This window comes from Podarcis erhardii (genome assembly GCF_964252035.2).
Source record: "Podarcis erhardii genome assembly, chromosome: 5".
Classification (NCBI taxonomy): domain Eukaryota; kingdom Metazoa; phylum Chordata; class Lepidosauria; order Squamata; family Lacertidae; genus Podarcis; species Podarcis erhardii.
Window position 1 is genome coordinate 56,029,022 of NC_138509.1, and position 24,462 is coordinate 56,053,483.

The 24,462-nt window shown below is 40.9% G+C and overlaps 1 protein-coding gene across 2 annotated transcripts in view; it reads right to left on the reverse strand.

Annotated features, from left to right (window-relative positions):
• NEURL1 (neuralized E3 ubiquitin protein ligase 1) overlaps positions 1 to 24,462 on the reverse strand; it is a 131,284-nt gene that overhangs the window by 55,566 nt on the left and 51,256 nt on the right. The window contains exon 1 of one of the 2 annotated variants that reach the window (XM_081863426.1): positions 8,053 to 8,245. The exons of the other annotated variant lie outside the window; for it this stretch is intronic. Coding sequence (XP_081719552.1) covers positions 8,053 to 8,086 — 34 coding nt within the window. The 5' untranslated portion in view covers positions 8,087 to 8,245. Of the gene's footprint in view, positions 1 to 8,052; positions 8,246 to 24,462 lie in introns of those variants that run through there. 2 annotated transcript variants of the gene reach the window in all.

Genomic DNA, 24,462 nt, shown 5'->3' on the forward strand with positions numbered 1-24,462 from the left:
TCCTTTGGGGGAAGTCATGTGTTTTAAATGAGTGTTGACTGCACTTTCAATGTATGGTGTGAATCTGCCCTTGGTGGACTGAATTTGGCCTTGGGTCCCCACCCCCCGTACACTGATTTTCTGCTGTTAATTGTAAGTTTCCAAACTATAAATGAGGTGCTTGATATAACTGGTAACGTAGCTGAATAACAAAATCTGCTGTTTGTAACCAATACTTTGTTGGTGGATATCATGTTTACAGAGTGAGGTTAACGCTCAAGTGGGAAGGATATGCATGCCCAATTGCACTGCCGTCAGAATCTTAATTCATTGTGAACCATGACCGGCAAGAAAATTCCTGGAAGATATGTGCAAGTTATTCACATCCATGCATGCATATTGCTGCAGCTTTTTCCTGCGTAAACTAATAAGGGGGTAGGAAGGGGAATGAATTCTTGTCTATTTCAGACAACAAAACGTCAACAGTCCAACTGTAGCATTTAAAATGTTGCTCAAGCTTCATAAATCAACCCAGAGGGCCAATTCACGTAGCTATAAAGATCATGGCAAAACGTAGCTTTTGGCAGCTCCCCACCCAGGCAGAGTTTGCTGTATACATTTCAATCATCACTATGTGGAGTCTTGTGATGTCTCTGCAAAAAAACTAAAATGCTGGTTTGTTGTAGAATGTGGTATTCCACACTTGGAATACTGTGCAAAGCCCTGATCCCCACATCTCAAATATAAGACTGTAGAGCTGGGAAAGGTGCAGAAAGGGGAAGCCAAAATGATGAGGGGACTGGAACAACTCCCTTATGAGGAACAATTACAATGTTTGGGGCTTTTTTAGTTTAGAGAAAAGGCGAGTAAGGAGGGATGTGACAGAGAGGTATGAAATTATGCTTGGTGAGAAGAATGTGGATATGTATAGAGAAGCTGGTCTCCCTTTCTTATAATACCAGAAACTGGGGTTTATCCAATGAAACTGGAAGACTCAGGACAGTAAACAAGAAGGACTACTTCACACAGCATGCCAGTATAAGATGTAGTGATGGCCATATGGGCTTAAAATGTGATTAGACAAATTCATGAAGCATAAGGCTGCTAGTCATCATAGCTGGGTCCTAACTCCAGCATCAAAGACACTGTGCCTCTGAATATCAGCTGCTGAGGGACAAAAGAAAGAGTCATGGCTATCCAACTGTTGGAAACAAGATGGCAGACTAGATGGGACTGGTTCAGCATGTTCTTTGGTTTTCCATGTAATAGATTTATTTGAAATAAACCTTAACCATATGATTCTGTGGAAGCTTGCATACAGGGGCTTTATGTTGCAAATGTGTCATTCAGACCAAGTTTCTCTCTGTGCATGATTGACATGTGATCAACTACACATTCCACTTTTAGTCTTAGACACCCACCCCCATGCACATCAGCAAGAGATCTATAATGTTTTCTGGCCTCTCTACTGAATAACTGTTCCCCTCGCCCTCCACTGTCGCCCCCTCACCCTTTCCCCATTCTGGGCATGCACGAAGGTATTCTTGTACCTATGTGCACATACTTAAAACAAAACAAAAAAACCACACAAGAACGCAAGACTGCCGTAATTGTGTTTCACAATGGCCAAAACGGAAGCATGTGCTTGGGGTTGGAGAGATAACCCATTTCCATTTGGGTTTCTTCAATTCAGAGGTCTTGGGCAAGACTGACATTTTGCTATAGTGAAATTCTGATGAGCAGGTCTTGCACAAGACCTTTATATGGTGATGATTTTAACATGTCCCAAGGTAAGTGAGAGAATACTTCCTCCAAACTGAGTTGTTGGAATTCTGACATGCCTTCTGCCTACGGTAATTGATGGAAATAGGAGCACTTGTATCCTTTTGGCTAGTAGAAACAAAATGACTATGCTGTGCTCAGGTGAGAAGCAAGCTGAAGTGGGGTAGGGCAACAGGGGCTACCTACAAAAACATCACCGCATGCATGACAACTCTCTGCCCCCTTGAATTTCCACATTAGCAGTAACTGTAGATATTTAATGGGTTGTTTTTACTTAATGGATTTTCCACTGTAAGAGGAGCTATGGATTTAAGTTTTTTAAAAATTAAAAAAGTATTAGTTGGCATTTTGATAATGACATCATGTGAGTAGTGCCCAAATCTTGAGTGGCACCAGCTCCACAATAAACTTCTGCCTGGAAGTACCCTAAACAAAACAGCAATGTTGAGTGTGTGTTTTAATACATAATTTTAAAATATGCAGTTTACAATAATTCTATTTGCTTTTATTTAAGGAATTTATATCCCACTTTTCATCAAAAGAAGGTTTTTTTTTTTTAAAAAAAGAGGTAATTGTGATACATTTATCACAAAGGTTTGTTGTCTTGTTGCTTGTTTTCATGTTATGAAGAGTCATACAAGCAGAAATCTCTGCGGCAAATAGTTACCTGATTTTTTTTCTTGGTAAAAAAAAAAAGACATCCACAATAAGCACACATAAAATGGAGTGCCCTATGCAATGAGAGAAACATCTAATACTTAAAATTTGATTCTTATTTTTTTAAAAAACGCAGAGAGAAATGATACAGTCTTGCGATCAGAAACACAGAACTGGGAAACAAGACCCTTGGGGTCTGTTCCCGGCTCTGCTGAAGACTGGCTGCATTTCCCTTGTATGTTATTTTCAATATCATTGCACTGCACTCCATTTATAAAGTGTATGTTTGCTATGAACAGCTGTTATACTAGACAATAACTTTTAACCCGCTACCATAAATGGTATAATTGCAGGACCGTGTGCCTCCCTCCAAGACCAAATGTTAGCTTATAGGGTGGGAAACAAGTCATCTGCTTTCCACTCTACTAATGGCTATTGCTCCTGCCTGATCTCATCTTAAGGTAAATAGTCTTCTCTACCATCCCAAGAAGGATTATTCATAAAACAATTATTGGGCAACTTCATTTTGTTCCTCCAGCTGGCTACCATGTTTGGCCTCATCCACACAGCTACAACACGAAGGTGGTCACTTACGCATCACCCAAAAAAAGGGGCAGCCAACCACCAGAAAAGGCATCAATTTGCATATTATTTAATGTGCTGATTTATGCACACATTCAGAAATGAAGACCATAGTTTAATTAGAAAAAATTATATATCTCAGAACAGCAGGGAAGCCTGCTGTCAAGGTGCTAAGCTTGATTTGATGAATTAACCTTCCTATGGTTCCTTATTTTTAACCTAAACCTGGACTTCAAATAGAGGCCACTTTCAAAGAGAGGACCGTTTTCTGAAAGCCTTTGAAATAGGATTGTTCCCTGCAAATTAGGACATGTGTCTACTCTAACAAGACGCCCAATGTTATTCCATCATTGGGAATTTATACTGAAAACATAGTCACAGCCACTCCTCCTACTCCTGAAGAACTACAGTGGTACTTCTGGTTGTGAACGGGATCCGTTCCGGAGCCCCATTCGCAACCTGAAAGGAATGCAATTCGTCGCTTCTGCGCATGCGCGTGACATCATTTTGCGTGTCTGCGCATGCGTGAGTGGCGAAACTCGGAAGTAACCCTTTCCGGTACTTCCAGGTCGCTGCGGGACGCAACCTGAAAAAACGTATCATGAAGCAAACATAACAAGAGGTATGACTGTATTATTAGGATAATAGATCACCTTCAGTAAACTTCAGAAGATAAAGTTTACTATTACTCCTAATGTTGGAAGTGCAAATATCTAGGTACCTTTTAAAAAAACTATCATAATAGATATGCTCTACAGCAATTACTTACTGAACCAAAATCAGTTATACGATAGGATTAAGTGGGGTGGGGGGAACAGATCCTTGATTATTTCTTCTTACTTACACCAAGTATATTCCAACGAAACATAGGGGAAAATAAAACAAATAGTAGAGGATATACAAAATCGCCTATATTGTCAAAGTTTTTAAAAATGGGAACAAAAGTTGTTTGACTATAGCTCAAAATAACTTGCTTTAAGAGCATTAGAAGAGAGGCAGAAAGCACACTCATTTGTACTTAAATGATTTACGTTTATCAGTGATTGGTAAGACGGCTGCTGTAACATACACACTAATGTACTTAGGGCTCATTTCAGTATATTCAAATTGTATGCTCATGTAGGGATGTTGTGTTTCAAATCCATGTCACATTCAGGTTATTTAGGTAATTTAAACTGAACATTTAAAAAACAGTGGTTGATAATCAGCACTGAGGAAATGGGCTTCCCATTCTTCTCTTCCCCTTTACAGTCTCTGCCCCCCTCCCCAGTCTGCTCCAGCGAGGCCTACAACCCTCCCAAGTAGATTTCAGGTGTGTAGGGACTTCAAGGGGAGGAGTAATCCATTCAACAAATGGTAGATGTTCCCCTAGTGGATTACCATATATACCATGTAATATTCCTTCACTTTCCATATGCAAAGCATCACCACTGTTTATACCAAGTTTAGTCTGCGATAGTCTAAACAGTTTCTGCCTGTTGTGCCCCTATTCTGTATATGATGACAAGATCCGAGACTTAGGCAGCAATCCTAAACATACTTACTAAGGGAATACTCCCTACTGAATATAGTTGAACTTTTTTTGAATATCCATACAAAGGATCATGCTGTTCAAAAGAATCCTTTCAAAAGAAAGGAGTCACCTTTCATTATCATGGTGTTCCTTTCCTCATGCATTTTGGTTTTTTGAAATCCACCTCCTGTCTTTCTGATCTATTCTAGCCACATTCCAAAAATAATTAAAATCAATGGAAAACTGGAAACAAGAGTAAAAACGCATGCCAATATTCTACATATCCAGGGAAATTGTTTGAACAAAAAAGTTTTTAGCAGGCGCCAAAAAGAGTACAGTGCCTGATTTCAATAAGCAGGGAGTTCCAAAGATTGATTTGTTACAAGTGCTGAATGAGTATTATGTCATACCTGTAACAATGCCAGTTCCGCAGATTTAAACAGTCAAGTGGGCATATATGGAGTAAGGCAATCTTGCAGGTAAAAATCTAGCTGGTCCCAAGTTGTTAAGGGCTTTATATACTAACATCAGCAGCTTGAATCTGGCTCGGTATTAAATTGGCAAACAGTACAGATTTCTGACCACAGGTGTTATATGTTGACAGGGACTCACACCTGTTAGCAATTGTGTTGCAGCATTCTAAACTAACTGCAGTTTCTGAGTCAAACAAAAGGGGAGCCCCAGAGCACCCTGAAAAAAATAATATCCGCTATATTCCTGTTCTTGATTATGCAACACTGCAAAGAAATGTAACACAAACTGTTTGGGGGATATTTTACTACCATTGCCAGAATGTAGGTTTATCTCATAGTAGCAAAATGCCTTGTTTAGTGGTGTCAGAAGAAAAGAGCCCCTTAATCCACTTTCTTCAATCAAGTTCTCTTTTTGAAAACCCAAGGGACTTTCCACTGACTGGCTGAGACAAAAAAAGCACCCCACTGACAAAGAGCAAAGATTTCTTGGGTTTCTTAAAAATGTCCCATGCTCTTTTGGGGGGGGGGGCGTGTTTTCAGAATGAAAATATTGTACAGGTTTTGTACATTTGTTTCCCTGGATCAGTCTTTATCTGAAAAGTTTTACCCCAACATTTCCATTGACTGGGACAAAAAAGCACCCGGTGGCAAAAAATCAGTAAGATTTCTTTGTATTTTTGTTTATATTTGAGGTGATTTTTTGCTTCTAGTAAATGGTAGATGGCTGAAATTTGAGACACTGTTTACTTCTTTGTAGGTGACAATGCTCTAGAAGAACTTATTTTATAGCTCTACTTCCGTGTAAATTCTGCAAGGAAGAGTGCACCGGGGCTAGGATTCTGTGCCAGAACATTGGTTAAGGAGACAAGATAAGTTGGAAAAGGCAAACCAGGACAACCTCTAACCCAGTGGATTAGTCTGTGTAATCCAGAATGTACTGTAAATCAAGCAGAAAGCAGATGCATCACAGGAAGATTCCTACAGCACAGATAGCTTCATATGAATTGAGTGAGTACACAGGCCCAAATACATGGAAAAGCAAGCCTCCATGTCCCCAAAATCCAGACTTATGAAGCAATGAAATCTAGTGGAAATCTCTTCCTGATCCAAGATATGAAAATCAGCCAGGACTCTTTGCAAGTAAATTTTATCGATTGAGTCTTCCATGGAAAACAATTGTAGCTGGGCACCATTCCGTGCCATGCAACCAACCTCCTATTTCAAACTGTAGCAGTCTCTTATGCCCCAAAGAAAGATGCCCCCTTCAGAAACATATCCAACTCCAACTTGAACTCAGTGAGGTTCTTCATTCTCTTGCTTCTGTAAGACTCTTAAAAGTTCTTGTTTTTTTATTTCTAGCATGGTTTTCATAAGTGGTCAGTTTGTAGCTATTATTTATTGTACATGTAGATTTCTTTATCGTTATTTCCCCTTATGGTGGTAGATTTAGTATGTCTCTGTACCTCCTATTTCCTAAGCTAAGTTTTTCCCCTCCCCAGAATGAATAAAGCCAAGAGAATGAAAGCAGTGCAGTTGTTGGGTGACTACGCTACACAGAAGTAGCCATTGACTGCCGCATCCAAGTAGAATCATATACATTTACACAGACCCATGGGAGTATTTATTCAGTCAAGATTTCCCCACCCCGCAAAGTTCACCAACAGATTAATAGTTTTAAACAGCAGAAGAAAATCCAACCCTTCTTGCTGGATTTCTCATTTTTGTTATGACAATACGTAAACGTTATTTTGCAAACAATACGTGACATGTGATACACTGGGGGGAAAGGGCAGAAACTTGGTTGGACAATGAAAAGCAAACGATTAAAACTGTCGTCAGAATCCACTGCAAGTGATAAATAAATAAGTTAGTAGGCTGGTTTACTGTTTGAAGACTGTAATGAAGTATGGAAACACAACAAATGAGAACAATCCTACCAACATCTCATATTGGAAAACAAAATTATATCTCATATGCACTGTCACAACTTCTGTACAAAGCACTGTACAAAGGTGCAGTTTCAATATAAACCTACTCTGCTATTTTCCTGTTTTGAAACTGAGTTATGGGCCCCCATGAGCAAATATTTTAGATAAAAAGCACTTTATCACTCAACATTAAAAAGTTTGAAGAGAAATAATAACCCAAAAGAATAAAGAGGTTTTGTATGAACCCTATTATGCACCATCTAGTCACAGTTAAGCCCTGTCTGTCCCCATCAACTTTGATGAAAATAAGTTAGGCGTTTGCTTAACTCTTTCACTGAAATCAATGAGTCTGAAATTATTGTAGCATCATGCCCATGACAGCACCCATATAGGTTCCCTTCGCTGAATCATATAAAAGCATGCAGATGCTATATGTTTTTGTCCCACATCCTAAAGTTTTTCATTCTCTGCATTAACCTGCTTGGAACGCTGCAATACTGCACCCTCGTCTCCTATGCATTCCAGTCCATTATCCTACAAAGACATGCAGCATACTGTACTAAATGGATTTACAGTGAAGCAGCCTTTTCAAGCCTCCAGCTGTGCTGTAAACTAAATACAGTTTTACACGCAGAGCGCAAAATCCCACTATCGGAGGAATCTTAAAAAGATGAACCCCTGATCCATTTTCTCAAATGAATGTTTCCTCTGAAAGCCCTTCATGTCAACGCCACAAACTGTTCGTTCTCTCTCTCTCTCTCTCTCTCTCTCTCTCTCTCTCTCTCTCTCTTTCCCTACAGGGTATCAGAGCAGGAAGCAGTGCTCTGCAGACAAATATTTGTCCGAAGCAATAAAACAAAAGCCACATATGGAATTAGATCAGATAAAACACACACACAGAGAGCCGTCTAAGGATTCTGCATTTAAAAAGAACATCTCTGGCAAGAAGATTTCTCTTTAAAGGAAAAGGCACCAAGTGAGAATCAGTTAGGAGAGACCACAGCTTTTTTGCTGTAGCTCGCTTACCTTTCTGAGCCATATTGTCCCCTGCTGCGGAAGGGTTAGGCAAAGGGCATGAAATCTACCCAACATTAAGAATTTGCTGTCTAAACATCAGTGCTGCTGGCCAGCTCCTTACCGTATAGTGTGCTTCTGGTTAGCTGTCCCCCCATCGTACTGCGCAAGGTGGCTTGGCTACCTTGCAGTTTCTCCTCTCACTGGGCAGAGATGCAGAACTCTAAGTGTGCGATCATTGTCAGCACGCAAGACACAGGCACACTCCGACACAGAGGGATTTAATGACTCTCACATAAATAACACACTCATGAACACACAACAGAAGCCTGCAATCAGCCTCCACCCACTTTCCAACCCTCACAGGCTCAGCAATAAGCAGAGGCATATGTCATGATTATTTACATAAGGAGGAGACTTGTGACTCCAAAATAGCTAGAGAAAACTCAAAGCATTTTACAGACACATACAGTATCGCAGCCCCAAAGAAACTCAAGGGCACCTAAACATGCCCTGTCTGTCAGCCTTTATTCTGGTTTCTCTAATCTGGGATCGCAACTCTGATAAATTGTTAGGAAAAATATAGTTGATTTCTTGGCTGTTGAAAGCAGTGGCTGCATGCCTGTTTCTAAACCCCAAGGTACCCTTGCTTGCAAGCAAAACAAAGCCTTTGTCTCTGTGAATTTCACTGCAAACACAAAACAGATTTATTTAGAAATCTTAAGTCCAGCTGTCAATGAAGCTTGCTTTTCACCTCCATCATTATGCAATTTAAATATAAAAATGAAGTTTTTGAAAAGGAGAAATACTTCCATTCAGCACATCGCTCCTACATATATCTGTGGGTATGGCAGGCAGAAACCCAAACTGAAATAGGTGCATTACCAGAAATCATTGGCCCAGATTCCTCTGCTGGTTAATTATTAATTATTTAAGAGCAAGGGAGAAGTGTCTGAAATGCAGAATGTCCACCCTGGACTGTAATAGCAAAAATATTTTTCTCCACCACCCTCAGACTAGCTTTTGTGGCATGACTGCAGGCTCAGCTCAGACACAATGCAGCCTGCTCTTCAGTCCATTACCTCCACTGATTGACTGCAGTGAGCGTTATTAAACGCACTGAGTTGTGGAGGCAGGCTGGTGTGGGCAGGGTGTGGGGCAGGGTTCAAAGGCATGAACCCCCATTCTGCCCCTCAATGCTTTGGTGTAAGAATGTTATCCTTCCCCACCTCTATTAACAAAATAAGCACCTAGCTCTACCAGAACATAAAATCAAACTAACTTTACACTGAAGTTTCAAGTTTCAAGTTCCAGAACAAGCACAGTGTTATGCAAACCACGGTTTGCCACCTACACTCTAGCTAAGAACCAAACCATGGTTATGCAGACAGTGCAAGTAACAACCAGTTTCTTCACAGGTACATAAGATAGTACAGGCAGAGAAGAGTTAGATTAAACAATATGAGGGAGAACACATATAACAGGTGCAATCTGAAGAGTCGGGTAAAGAAGCAGGAAGCAGAATGCCTTGACTGAAGGAGATAGAGTTCTCCCAGGAAAAATGTGGAATGCCTATGCATCAGCCAATGAATTATGTGTAAGCAAGAAGAAATTGCTTGGTTAAGCCACAACAATAATGAATGAGGCACTCCTATAAATGCCAACTCTGAAATAAGTCCTATTGAGTTCATTGGAGCTTAGTGAAAGATAAATGGGTAGGGGCTCGCAGCCTAAATTCCTTTACACATATACTTTTGGCATTGTGCAGTCTTGGTTGATCCTGATCTCTGCTTGTGTAAGAATGATATTTTCTAACAAGAACCAAATTGCTATTGTAGTAGTTCCCTCATCTATCTTGACCCAACCTTGAAAACACCTTACCAAATGACCTCTGTATTTCTGGATGGCAATCTAACAGCCAACAATTTGGAAATCACTAAGGTAGGATGGAATCCTTAGCTATGGAAAATCCTGAGAAGGTGATACTAGGTCATCTTCAATTGCCTTCCGGTCAGTGGCAGCTGAGACAGTTCCTTAGCCTGAGTTGAAGATATCTTCTGCGTTGTAGAATAAAATGAGTTTGAAATATGAGCAGGTTACATCATTTTCTGCGCAAGCTTTTCAATTCATGCAGGGTTGCTACAAATAATATTTTTTAAGGGAAACCGAAAACCTCCTTAGAATATGCAGAATACTCTTTACTCCAGGATTTTAAAAAAATCATTGACAATTGACCAGCTGCTGCTGCTGTTGATGATGATGATGGTGATATTTCCAAGAAAAAAAGATCCTATAACCTTCCTGGGCAACTTGCTTGAGTTTTTAACTGCTTCCCTAATCTTGATCTTAAATCTATTTCTCTGCACCTAAAAATGAAGTTTCTTCTCCTATGACAATCATCTACACTACTGGTCACAGATTCTCCCGCCATCTGGGAAGGATTGCATTCCAAATGGAGGTTCTCTATCCCTACCACATACCGTTCCCTATAAAACACTGCGGGAATAAGGCAGGGTGCTAACGTTAAGAGTTGCAATAGTTCCTAGTGTTAAAAGCCCTGAGATAGCCTTACTCTTCATGAACCAGTAATAGATATGTGTCCTGAAACTCTCTCCCTTCTGCAGTTTGCATTTTTACAGCAGTTTCTTGGCAGTCAGAGTGCCTGCTTAATTCTGCTGCTGCATTTCTAGCAATACTGCAAGAGCAGTGCTGTAGCTGCATTGCTGAAGCTACAGACTCAGCAGCAAATTCCAGTACAAAGGCATGCACAGGGAGAACCTAGGTAATCTGTAAAAAAAAAGACCTCCCTTTCTTTGAACACACAATTAAATTGCCTATTTTTTATGATTAAAAAAGTGAAATAATTAAGTATGTTTTGGTGGACATTTGCTTGTACAGAAGCACTAGATTACCACACTGCAGTAGTTTATTAAAAGGCATTTTATAAGCAATAACCAAACCTTTATGTACATCACAGAATTTCTGCATGATTGATGACTAGCAGCTGAATGAATGGGCACACTGCACTGAAGCAGCATTGCATGTGAGATAGGCATGAAAATTATATTTCTGGCAATACACAAGATTGTGTTGGGTGGCCACTGCTCTACTTTACAGAGAAGTTAGAGCAAGGGGAGGGCTGGCAGTCCTCCATTTGAAGGAGTCCTCTATTTTGAAGGGCTGTCTAGTCCACACTGGTTTAAAGATAAAGAACTATGACAAGTGAGAAGTTTACTGTCAACAGTTTGCACCTGGGCAGCAGACCCCTTGTCAGTCTTCATCACTATGGTGCAATATATTTTATTTCGACTTAAATTACAGTAATCATGTTTTCAATCTATACATATAAATCAGCATATACACATTGTATGCAGTTCTATTTCCCTTTCACTCTTTTTTAAAATAAATGAGTGGGCCCCCTCCCTCACCTTGCTGGTAGTGAGAAAGACAAAAGCTGGGGTGGAGCGTCTCTGAGATGGAATGAAAGCCGGCAGAAGCCAGAGAGTATCAGCCATGCTTGATTTCTGCTTAAAACCAAGGTTGTGATTACAGGAGAAGAAAAGAAGTCTTGGTGTGTTAATGCTGTGAGCCCTGCCATCACAGGCTCGGTTTGTATATATGTGTGTAAATAAACCAAGTATCATAATGACAACACAGTCTCTGCTGTTTCTCATTACAAGAAAGTCAAACTCTGGGAAAGCACCTCAAACCCCTGGAATCTCACACTGCTTGGAGGTTGGGTGGCATGCCATTCACAATGCAATGTTTCGCCGCCTCCTCACAGACACACTCACAAACACAACCATTCTCTTTTTCCGTGTTCACATCTAACTTTTCCAAGCTCTTAATTAAAGTAATTAAAGCAATTATCCAATGGATGCAATTTAATAATTTGCTTCAAGGTTAGCTTTTAACATCCAGAGTAATTAGCAACCTGACTTTCCTCCTTCCTCACTTATTAATGGGTTTATTTTCTCCCCAATACTACTAGTGTAATTATTTTTAAAGGTACCACCTTTGGCTGTTACTGTCTCACTTGTTTGTAACTTGTTGTCTGCCCTGCTCTTTGAACTGGTCCCATTACGCTATTCACTGGGTTTTCCTTCAGGCTTCTGTTCTTTGAGAAGCCCCTCGTGAAAGCACGAGGAACAACTAGCAATATTATGACAGCTATTAAAGTCACAGAGGGCTTGTTAAGCACATATGCCTTCAGGCGCTCACAGAATTCAACTTCAGCACTTAGGATACCTAGAGTGATGTCCAACTAAGCCATATTCAGAGCAGACCCATTAAAACCATGCCCATTAATTTCATGGCTAATATTGGACATCACCCCTAACTATACAGTGACAACTGGTTTTTCCCCTTAGAAAAGAAATATATATCTATTTATGAACTTTCTGGCAGTAAGAGCTGTTTGACAGTGGAACAGACTCCCTTGTGAGGTTGTGGGCTCTCCTTTCCTTGGGTGGCCATCCGGCATGGATGCTTTAGTTGAGATTCCTGCACTGCAGAGGACTGGACTAGATAACCCCCAGGGTCCCTTCCAACTCTGTGATTCTATGATTCTACACACAACACACACAACACTCACACGCACACACTCCCCTATTAGTCTATTGTTATTCTAACTTTTTGAGTTTTCAATAATTGTTAATTTTTCAATTGATAAAGTGTTATATCTTTTTTTTGTAAACTGCTTTGAGGTTTGTTTGTTTGTTTGTTTGTTTGTTTGTTTGTTTTACAATCAAGAGGTGCATACATTTTATGAAATAAATAATTCAGAGATTTTAGTTAGGTACTTCCTGGCTCACATCCCATTCTCTCAGCCATGACACCACACTAAGCCATTTTGTGTGCTCGTTTCTTTCAAGCAAAACTGATGTGATTTTTGCACAAAAGGTTCCAATTTCAAGTTTTGTTTAAAGCTTCATCATTAATACTTAGCCAAGATTTATTCAAGATTTACACAAGCTTTATAAGATTTATACTTGGCCAAACCCAGAAACCCCCTTTTTCCTCCATCTGCCAGCTGAACCCCAGCTTCCTCTCTGCATCTTTGCACAACCTAAGACAACAAGATAACATAGAGGAGCATATGAGCTGGAGACGATGCTGTGGTGTTTCACCAAAAGATAACAGCAGGATATCCTGGTCATTAGAGGGCCCATTTCAGAAGGGTAAATATTTGGGAATGTGTAGGCAACATAAATTATTGCCTGCCTCCATTATTCCATCTTTGTTTTGTTAGCAATTAATGGAATCCATTCCTTGCTTGGTCACACCTGTCTGCGGATGAGAGATGAAATGTAGTCACGTACAGGCCCAGTGGCTGCCCAACTCCTACTGCTTCCCTAAGAAGGACTTCATTTCTTCCTAAGTAGTCTCATCTTTACTCTCATTCAGACATGTGGAGGCTCCTCTGAACAGTGAATGGAATCACACATGGTTGGAGGAAGTAGCATCATGTCGGCAGACTCCTTCACCAATCCTCCACAACCCTCAGCAAGTTCATTTTTCAAGCCTGAACATCTGCATGAGGCTCTTAGGTACATACTGTTAATGCTTCCTGGAGCATTACCTGCAGTTTCTGAACTAGACCAAAGCAGCTCAAGTCATACCAGAGTTCTCAGTTGGGTCCACAGCTAATGGCCTTCCTTTGACCTCCATTTTGTCTGCTCAGAGTAGCAAAGTATCCCCGAAAAACAAAGTGAATACAGTGGTACCTCAGGTTACATATGCTTCAGGTTACATATGCTTCAGGTTACAGACTCCGCTAACCCAGAAATAGTGCTTCAGGTTAAGAACTTTGCTTCAGGATGAGAACAGAAATCATGCTCCAGTGGCGCGGCGGCAGCAGGAGGCCCCATTAGCTAAAGTGGTGCTTCAGGTTAAGAACAGTTTCAGGTTAAGTACAGACCTCCAGAACGAATTAAGTACTTAACATGAGGTGCCACTGTATATAATTAGGGCTAATCATTGCTGATAAGGGGCTACTGTGGAAGAGATGCACCACCTTCAAGCCATGCTTGTATGCTTCGCGGGGTTATCAGATTGGCCACAAAACTAGAACTTGTCTGATCCAAAAAGCCTCTTCTTATGTTCTTATGCTTGCTTGGACAGTGGGAATCAGAAGGATGAAAACGGTATGCCCAGCCATACCGAAATGATGAAATTTGGTCACATATAAGTGTCTTTCACACAATTCTTCTACTGCACAATGAACAAGCTAAAGGGGAGCAGGATGAGAGCAGCAAGCCCCACCCCCTGCCATGCATGTATGTGTCTGCACATCTGCAACAGGCCTACATGCATACAAACTGTATGTACCTAAGCTTGTGTGCTTGACTGAGGATACTGCAAAAGTACATATGAACCAGCAGAGGTGGGATCTGCTGCTACAAACCTGTTTCCCATCATGCATGTTCATCGTACTTGCCCATTGTACATGTCAATCATGCAGCAGAGTTAGAGATAGCATGATTGTGTGGCAGGGTACTGCCATCTTCAACTAGGGCAACTGAAAGGTTATGGGATGATGAGAAAATATATTGAGAAGATGTCCGTGCAATAAGGGAATGAAGAAGATGTATTGGAGAATTGGAAAGGAAGACTTTTAAGGATAGAGTTTTCAGCTAATGCCATCCATTTTTCTGGAGGTAATGCATTAGGAAAATCTGAGCAATTGCTGTTGGAAGCTGAGCTTAACAGGTATCAATTAACAGGGACAATGGGGTAAGTTAAGGGTAGAAAATCTTTGCTAGCAATTATCTTTGTGGTATTTGTACTTGGTAAAAACCTGGTGTCAGTTTCATTTGGTTTTGCAGTGCAAATGGCATGTGTCTCAGCTGCAAATATTTGTTTGCATATATAATAATAAGGGCATCAGCTGTCTACATTTTATTTTTAAATCTACCCTTTTACCACCATTGTGTGATCTGGTTAATGGGAAAGTACATTGTTTCTAGTACAGTGGAATATTCACTTCAAATATTCAAAGAGAGTTGGAGACCAACTGGCAGTGCAAATACCTGATTCCAGGATTTACCCATTGGTAACCTTGCTTGGTTCCTAAAACTGTCGCGTGGACAATTCAGCATCCTAATTCATCTATTCTACTTTAAAACCAAACACAGAGTAAAATGAAACCAGCAGCTTCAGCAGCCTGACACAATCTGGGATTAGTTTTGCCAAATGGTCACTTCACGGGAGCAGCAACAGGGAGCATGGCACCATTGCAAGTATACCTTCTTGATACACATGGTTTTTTTTACAAACACATGCTTCTTACTCTCATAGGCCTAAAAAGCAGTGTGTAAAGTGACTGTAGCCACACAGGACAGAAAATCAGACCTATTGTCCCGCTTACTTCTCCAAGGCTCCTGCTGACCTGTAGAAACTGTTCTTAAAAGAGAAATATATGTGTGATTGTTTCATCATGCTCTCACCAAATACTGGAAGTCCTACCCTTAACATTGCTTTATTTTATCCATTACTGGGGTACCATCTGCATAGCTGATAAAAGAGGAAAGAAGAATGAAGTAAACCAGTGTTGAGATAAGCAGTTAAAAGGATTTCTATGGCAAGAGAGCTGAACAAGCCTTCATCTAATTGCATGCAAGCTTACTTCGTCAGATTGTCATAACTGTTAAGGTCTGCAGTGAACCTATTTTAAAGCCCTGAACATTCAAGGTCACCCAGCAAGTATGTATGGTTATCAAGAAAGGAAATTAACATAGGAAAAGAACAAAAAAAGGCCCCTCGCTCTTGGAACATCACCACATAATTTGAAAACCAATATTTTTCATATAACTTCATTGCAGGGCAATACAAGAATTCCAGGTAGAATATGAAACCAACTCTATGTTTAAAGCAACTTACCCAGACAACAACAAAAAACACTGTGACAAGTCATTCTCTGTCCTATGAGCCTCCCCAAGACAATCTACTGTTTGAACATTTTTATATTAACTTACATGAAACAAATATGAATTAGTGGAAAATAGCTCCCCCATTGTTCATCATGTTTTACAACAGGGGGGAAATATAGAAAAGGATACTTTTTCCTGTTAATGGGTAAACCCAGCATGAATAAACCTGCACTCTCCACTAGAGGCAACAGAGAGAGGGGTCAAACTCACTGAAGAAAGACTATCACAACCTAGGGACTTGATAAAGCTTCCACCGGAAGGGTACATTTGATCTACTCTGTACCCAAGTCCACCTGCAACAAGCCAAATGTTTTCTAATCAAACATGAGAACCAGCAATGTGTGGTGTAAACAGATTGGAAGAAACTTCTTTTCACTGGCCTGACTTGTCCCAATCCTGCTGGCTCTTCATACCGACGTATGCAAGACTGACAGACAGCTTGGACAATTTGTCCCACCAGAAAATCCTTGGAATAGACCAAATTTGCCAGAATAACAATATAAAAACATGGGACCCAATGGAGCTGAAGGATCTGTTTCTGTGGAGTTTTGAGATGTAAAAGAGTTCGGGGGGGGGAGGGGAACATCCATTGTTTCCTGTGAACCTGCAAATGCTCAAGAGTACAGAATGTCTTTCATGAAATGTTAGAGTCAAAGAGCCACATGCCACATTTGCCAACAAGGTCTGAAGAGGCATTTTTGCTTGAACATGCTGACCCCACCCCTGCTGCCTCCGATTAGAAACCCTGATAAAGCAGGGTTCTTGATCACGGGAAGGCTTGAAGTGTATTCATGTGAACATGCTTACGAGCCCTCTTACAAGCCAGTGAATGTTGCAAGATTATGCATGGAAGCAGCAGAGTCAGTGCACACAGCCCCACTGCTCCAACATGATTACAATTTCCAAATAAGGCTATGGTGAGGTCTTTTTATTAAGAATAATAATACATTTATATCTTGGCCTTTCCTCCCCAAGGAGCTCAGAGAGGCAAACAAATACACAATTTTAAACAAAAGCAAAGCAAAAGCAATCTAATAGTTACAACATTCTAAAAACAATCACAAATAAAACATATAAAACAGTTGCAGTAAAAACAGTGATCTCAGGGTTACCAGGAAGATACAAGTTTACAGAGAGATCCTCTAGTCTAGCACTTTATCATGCTAGCTCACCCTGTTATACAGCAGGTAACTTTCAGTTTCTCTGCTGATCCCTTGCACTGAGCAAAACCTCTTCCCAGTGAATTCCTCACACTCCTGCCAATGCTACTGAATGCAGCCTTGGCTTTATACCTGCCTCTACAGGTGGCACTGTGGTCTAAACCACTGAGCCTAGGGCTTGCTGATCGGAAGGTCTGCGGTTCGAATCCCCGTGATGGGGTGACCTCCCGTTGCTCGGGCCCAGCAGTTCGAAAGCACGTCAAAGTGCAAGTAGATAAATAGGTACTGCTCCGGTGAGGAGGTAAATGGTGTTTCCGTGTGCTGCTCTGGTTTTGCCACAAGTGGCTTAGTCATGCTGGCCACATGACCCAGAAAAACTGTCTGCAGAGAAACGCCAGCTCCCTCGGCCAGTAAAGCGAGATGAGCAGTCTTCACTGCATACCTGCCAAACATCACACCTGAAGGGAAAGAGCAAAGAGGCCTGGGGCAACAGCATGGGATGGTGCAAAGGCTGCTACTGTCACAAAGGCACAGGAATGGTCTACAGCAGAACAGGGCAAAAAGGAAAAGAGGGAAGAGGCAGTGACCTGAGGTAAGCCATGAATGAAGCGGTGAAAACACAAAAATCGCAAGGGATAGAGAGAGGAAAGGAACAGAAGTCACAGAAAAGAAAAGTGAGGCTGCACAGGGGACTAAGAAGGAAAGTTGGGACTGGCACTCATCCAGTTACCTGTCCATCTTTGTGGTCCTGTTTCCATATATACCACCATCCTTTTGGTTGGACAAACTGCTAGTACTAGAATAGTTACTATCCCACATCCATCTCAGCCCAGAGATATTACTTATTGTTCTATGTCCTTGAGTCACACATCTTGCAGTGGTACTCTCCTACTCTCATGGTACAATGTGGTCTGGAATGCGTGGAGTTGTAAAAGAGGAGGGGCGCTGGTGTGAGGATGGCCTTGCTTTGCTGGAGAAGGCTGGCCTTTTGGTCTCTTTAGATTGTGATCAGCAAACGTTAAGGATTCATGCAAAGAAACATGCTTAAAGACATGAAAGAATTTTCATTTTTATTTTTAAATTGTTGTGCCTGGAGGCTGCAGTTTACATACAAAGAATTTACTAGCTGCTATCCTTGAATAGGGCAATTTCCTAAATCACATGAAACACATACAGCTTGAAGAGACAACAAAAGAGCTTCAGTTTTGCAAGTTTTTGCAAGTTTTTGCAAGTTTGCTAATACTTGTGTGCATGTGCATGTGCATGTGCATACACAACAGTGTTTCACAACCAGGGACCATATGACCCTTGGGGGGACCCAGGATATTCCAAGGGGGGCACAGGTGAAAAATGCATAAATGGGAGGCCACAGCATGAGGCTAGGGGGCCACAGAGGGAAGTGAGAAGTGAAGAAGAAAAATCCCGATTGACTGGCTATCTGCTTGGCCAATCACAAGCAGGTAAGGGGCCAGCCCGCCAGGACCTAGCGCTACTTTCCCCCAGATGCATTTTCTTGGAGCAGTCCTGGTTTGTTTCCGGCAGGAGAGGGCAATCGCTGAGGCTCCCATTTGGAACAGTAGAGCCCACGATCCAGAATCTCCAGGTCAGGTAAGTGTGGTGGTGGGATGGCAACGGATAGGACTGGGCGAGCCGGAGCTGCTTGTTGCTGCCACCAGACTTATTTGCATTCATGACATTATAGTAGAATGAGTTCAAAATTTATAAACCAAAAAGGAGCAATAAATTATGGTTAATTCCTAATCAGTGATTTTGGCTGAACATTTAGGTGCCTATAGGGCTTTGGATTTTAGTTTGAAATGTTAATGTCTTTAATTCTGTTTTGCATGTTTATGCAGGTCACCTTGGGAGTATTTGGATCAATGGGTAAGGTCCAAAATAATTAATTAGGCAAAATGAGTGCACCTGTTTAGGTAGGGTTTTTATTTTTATTTTGGGGGGAAATGTTCCTGTGTTGTCTTGGGAATAAACCCATTTGACTTGTTGATAGAGCTGCATTAGGAAGCTGCATTAAGTTCTTCTTCATATTCTCTGTGAATACTTTATGAAGAAGAAGAAAACTTATTTTCAGAAAACAATACTTTCTTGAGCATAAAGCTTTCAAGCCAAGTTGAGTTTGTTCTGCTGTCAGATGATCCTTGGCTGCTGGCAGATTCTCAAGCTTTTGCCTTCTCATCTTTTGCATATTGTTTCCAAAGGATTCTACATGTAGGGCAACTGGAATCAGACTGGAATCACTTTTGCCTCCACTTGGAGCAGTGGCTAACCATTTTTCTGGCCTGCTTCAGCATTCACAATCCCCCCCCCCCCCAGCTACAACCCTTTTAATTCTCTCCAAACCCCACCAAATTCAGAGTATCTTATTATAGTCTCCAAACTAGGGCTATTGTTTTGATTAACCATTTGCAGTTTGATTGGTTTAATTTAAATACATTTAAATATTACCAAATCCTCAAAATAGATGTTGTTCCAAGACATTGATGGAAATGTCAGATTACTTATAACTTGACAAACTGAAAGCCATGGTTAGAAGCAGAAGCCATCATTAATATTTTCTTTCCAGTTGCTATTGCAGCAACATAACCGAACAAAATAGCCTTTTAAAAAATATAATAATAATAAATTTCTGTATCAAATAAGTTGGGTCTCACCAATCAATCAACTAAGGTTTTATTTGATTAGCCTACCAAATGAATCAATTAAAGCTTAAAACTTACAAGGTGTAACTTGCAAACCCTGCAGTCAATAATACACAGATTGGGTGAGCTGACACAGTACAGCTGCCTCAGTCTCATAATCTAAATTAGAGGCAAATGGAGACGCTCTGGTATTTTCCTTTGCTCTATACTGCATGAAACGGATTTGTTAAACTGAAAACTTTAAAATCTGTCTAGTCACAAGTGAACTGTTTACTACTTGCACTGGCATTCCTTGAACAGAATTGAATAACTTGGATATGTGTCAAGGAACGTATTTCTTTTTCTTTTTGCTCATGCTCTTTTAAATAATATTCTGTACATGCGTCATCTAGTGCTCAAAGTCCATAATTTAAGATTCATATGGGTTACTTCTTGCCAGTGTAACGCTGTAGCCATAGAGGTCCTGAAGGAGCATGGTCCCCTCAGGGAGATTCTGTACCCAAGTTTAACAGCAACAAATGCACATCCTAGCCTCCTTCCTGCTTCTCAGCCAGGCTGGTTAAATGAGCCAGCCTCTTAACCCACAGACAGAAAGCACATAATTGAAAAGGGGAAAGAGAGGAAACCACAAAATACTCACATATAAGGAGAACACGGGATATTGCAGTATATAGGTTGGAATTCAGCATAGCACCAAGTTTGTCATTCCATCAGCATAAGGCTTTCTCCTTTTGCAACAGAACACTCTCCTCCCCCTGCACATCCCTTAAATCTGTTCCCAGCCCTCTAGAACAGATATGGAGAGGTCATAGGGCATGTGGGGTGGGGGAGAGTTCAATTGTGCAAGTGAACCGTGGTAGCTGAATACTGCCGGTGGTTATGATTCAAACTCAAGCAATGCAGCCGAAATCCATGAAGTGAGTTTTCCCCTTTAACTCAAGACCCTGCTCCACAACTCTCCTTTTCCCTAGCTGAGGTGTGTCCTTGAAGTATAATTAATGCCTCTTACCTGCCTCAATGGTAGGACCATGAGGTGAAGTGAGGCAATTGCCTCAGGGCAACAGGCTCTGGAAACTTGGGAGGCGTTGCCAATCCGGCCTCCATGAGGCTGATACTCCCTATCCATGCTCTAACCCAGCACCCTTAACAAACCACAGCTCCCAGGGAGACACCATTTTCTGGTTCATCTCAGGCAGCAAAGTGTCTTGAGCCAGTGCTACTCAATGGGGATATGTACATGTAGGAACCTCTGACTTTTGTGTGGCCAGACTGTAGCCTACTGTCCAAAGGTAAGCGTCACTTCTACTTGCCTCACTCACCACCCGACAGTGCTCCCCCCCCCAAAAAAAACCCTGTCTACTAGGAAATGCAGCTCTCTTGCTGAAAAGACTCCCAACACCCAGTACAAATGTTTACTGATAGCTGAATGACTGCATGCTACCATGTACTATGACTGGGTGCTATTATAACTTTTCTGGTAAGACATTACTACAGTTTAATGAAATTTTTGTTTTTGTTTTAAAGTCAAGGAAATGAAAGAAGGCAAGATGTGAAGGAGAAATGTGGGCGGGGGGGGGGGACTGCAAGAGAACTGTGAGAATTGCAGGAAGGAGGTACTAGTTTACAGAGCTCTTACATGAGAATGAACAGTTGCCTTCCAATAGGAACATATACAGATAAGCTAAGTAACTGCTAATAGACTGAACTTTGCACGACCTCCGCAGAATGAGCCAGTAACAACCACAATGTCACCACCATTCTCACACACCACACTGGAGAGGAAGAGGAAACAAACTGCCCAAGATTATGTATTATTTTAGAGCCATAGAAGAGGCTCTCCAGTTAAGGTGTGTTGCATTTTCTGCTAAAGCCATGGAAACGTTATGTCTTATAAAACAGAGATTATCCCTTGAATTGGGTAGTCTTCCTGGGAAAGGGCTGTACAGCACCCAAACTTTAGAAAAATAGCTGACCAAGCAGTTTTACATCTAGAGGCAGATGGTGCTAACTAAGGCTATCTCCACTTTCATCTGACCATTCATCTGCCATGAAAGTGGAGCAGGGGTCTTGTTTATTGTGGAGGCAAATATAACAAACTTTCAGGTGAGTGTTGACTTCCCCTTAAAGTAGAGGTGGCAGAGGTTTTTTGCTCATTTAAAACGGGGGTGGGAGGGAGCTTTGCACCAAGGTTTGGCACTTTCAACTGATATTTATTTTCAGATATATTGGCTTCCAGCTGAGTTTCTGCATTTACTTCCAAAAATGTTGTGTTCTAAACACATATTGCCCAGGTTGTTGTGGAAACACTCCTAGAATGTCCAGCTGTTAAATGTCAAAACAGGAATTTTTTTTTGGCTTAACTAGGAAGAATAATGCCTAGCAGCTATGCTTATGTAATTAAGAGGGGGGAAATGTTTAAATCAACATGTTTTCAACAAAGATGGGAAACCTAGAAGTCATTGCCGATATAGTCGAGGGCCAGATGTGGATGTCGATTACATGAAGAAAAATGTGGAGCAATTCTCTTCTTACCAGTAAAATCACTGTCAAATGTTACATCCTCATCTGGTGACCTGTTGTCCTTCTTAGTTCAGAGAAATCCAATGGTTCAAATACTCTAATAAGACTCTAATACCTCATTCTCCTGTGGATGATGCCTTTTGAGTTACATGGCTATTAGTATATTGGAGAGCACAATGATGCTCTTGCCAACCCCAACTAAGGGCTTGAGAAGTGGTGCTATCACCTTTATAGGATCAAAAGGAGGAATCAAAAGGGGCTGCCAAGCTCATTCTAGTTCAGGGAAGGACACGTTAAAATAGAAGCAACAGCTGAAGTGTTAAATATATATTATGAGAAGAAGGGTAACTTTTTACTGGCCCTGCTCTTATGCTTTTCATAGTTTCCTGAGTTGCAGAATTTTAGCAAATGAAGCTTTTCCTGGCACAGAGATGAAGTGGAAGCTTTGCCTGTTTAATTTATGCAAGTCTGCCTGTTAAAGGTCTAGGAGTGAGGTCATTAAAAAAAGAAGATGGCAGCTATAGGCAGGATGGAGCAAAGAGGAGGAGGAATGGATAGGACAAGGTAAGTCAACTGAGGAGTAAAAAGCAATGTATTTGCAAAGATGAAATAAAAATTAAATGCATAATACAGAAAAGACTAGTACGGGGTTTTTTTAAACTAAGCATGTAGATTCAGTATATTAATATATTTAAGTAAGTACCATTTACCTTCCCACCACAGTGGGAAGATACTTGCACTAGTGTGCTTTCGAACTGCTAGGTTAGCTCCCTCGACCTAAAGCAAGATGAGTGCTGCACCCCATAGTCGCCTTTGACTGCAGTTAACTGTCCAGGGGCCCTTTACCTTTTTACATTTAATGAACTTAATCTGTAGGAAATGCATTCATGGATAGCTTTCCTATTTGAGTCATTAAGCAAACTTGAGCAAGCTCTCATGACAAAAGTGGGTTTTTGCTTGCGTTGTTTTTTCAAGCTACAAATTTATTGGTGTTGTTCAGAAAGGTACTAGTTTCTTTATATCCTTTACATCCACACAGGAATGAAAAATGCCTAATGCAGGTGTGTGTGTGTGTGTGTGTGTGTGTGTACGCGCAAAATGCTGCTTACTTTCAAGTGTGCATAGGATTGCAACCTTAGATCTGCTAGCTGTACCTCATTTGCAGTTCTCTGAATATATTATGAAGGATATTTAATATTCTTGGTGAGGCCAGTATTGCACTGTATGCTGGCTGCAGGCGCCTATCTAAATGGTTTCTGTTTTGAACTTGTGTCCTGTTGCCATATTCAGCAATAAAATCTGATCCTGTCAATGTTCCAACAGCCGAACCCAGCACTGAGGGGGTGAATGAAAGGAAAACAGCAACTCTTAAAAGAGCATTATTTGCTTGCAATTGTTTTCCTCTTAATCTGCCACTATTTCTATCTGCAAGCTGCAGAGTCCTGATGCAAAACACAAAACAGGATTAATTAGAGAAGGCTTATCAAGCGCTTTGCATGTTAGAAGAGCTGCAACTCGTAAGACTTAAAGACAAAACCACCTAAGGTAGGGCTCCAAACAGAGGTGTTTGTCCTTTGGACGTGATGTATTTATTATTCAGTGAGTCTCCCTGTAGCCCTTCTAATCCGATAGGCAGATCACGTTTCTTGTGCTCTTCTCAGAGCACCTGTATATACTATTCCTTTTTCTCCCTCCTGGCCTACACACTCTTCTCTACTAGGAACACAAATAGTCCACAAAGCAGATGACAGAAGACAAGCCGCAGACCACCTGTCAAAGAGAAGACTGTAATACTACTACAGTCAAAGAGGATTTCGCTCAGAATATGATTAAGACAGCTTAGAAACCAGCTGGCTGAAGGTGATCTGTGCTACCTCTGATTGCTTTAGTTCTTTGCAACTCTTTAATTTTGTATCTCACAAATCTTCTCCTTTCTCATAACAAAGATCTTCTAAGCTATCTCCTGCCAAGGAGGTTTACAGATACTTGCACACATCTATATGAAGCCTTCAGTTTTCTGTGCCAATTACTTTATAAATTATGTTGCTGCTTATACATGTGTCCTTTCAAAAAATATTTAATTTTCATTCTTTGTAGTTCTAAGAAACTGGAAAGCAGCAAAGCATGAAATACTGTTTCTGAAACATCACCACTTATCCAGAGAATCTCCCATTTGCTTTAAAACAAATTTCTTCCCATCATGTCTGAGGGAGCAAAACATTTGCCAAATGTTCAGGAAAAATTATTTATTACTTTGTATTCCATC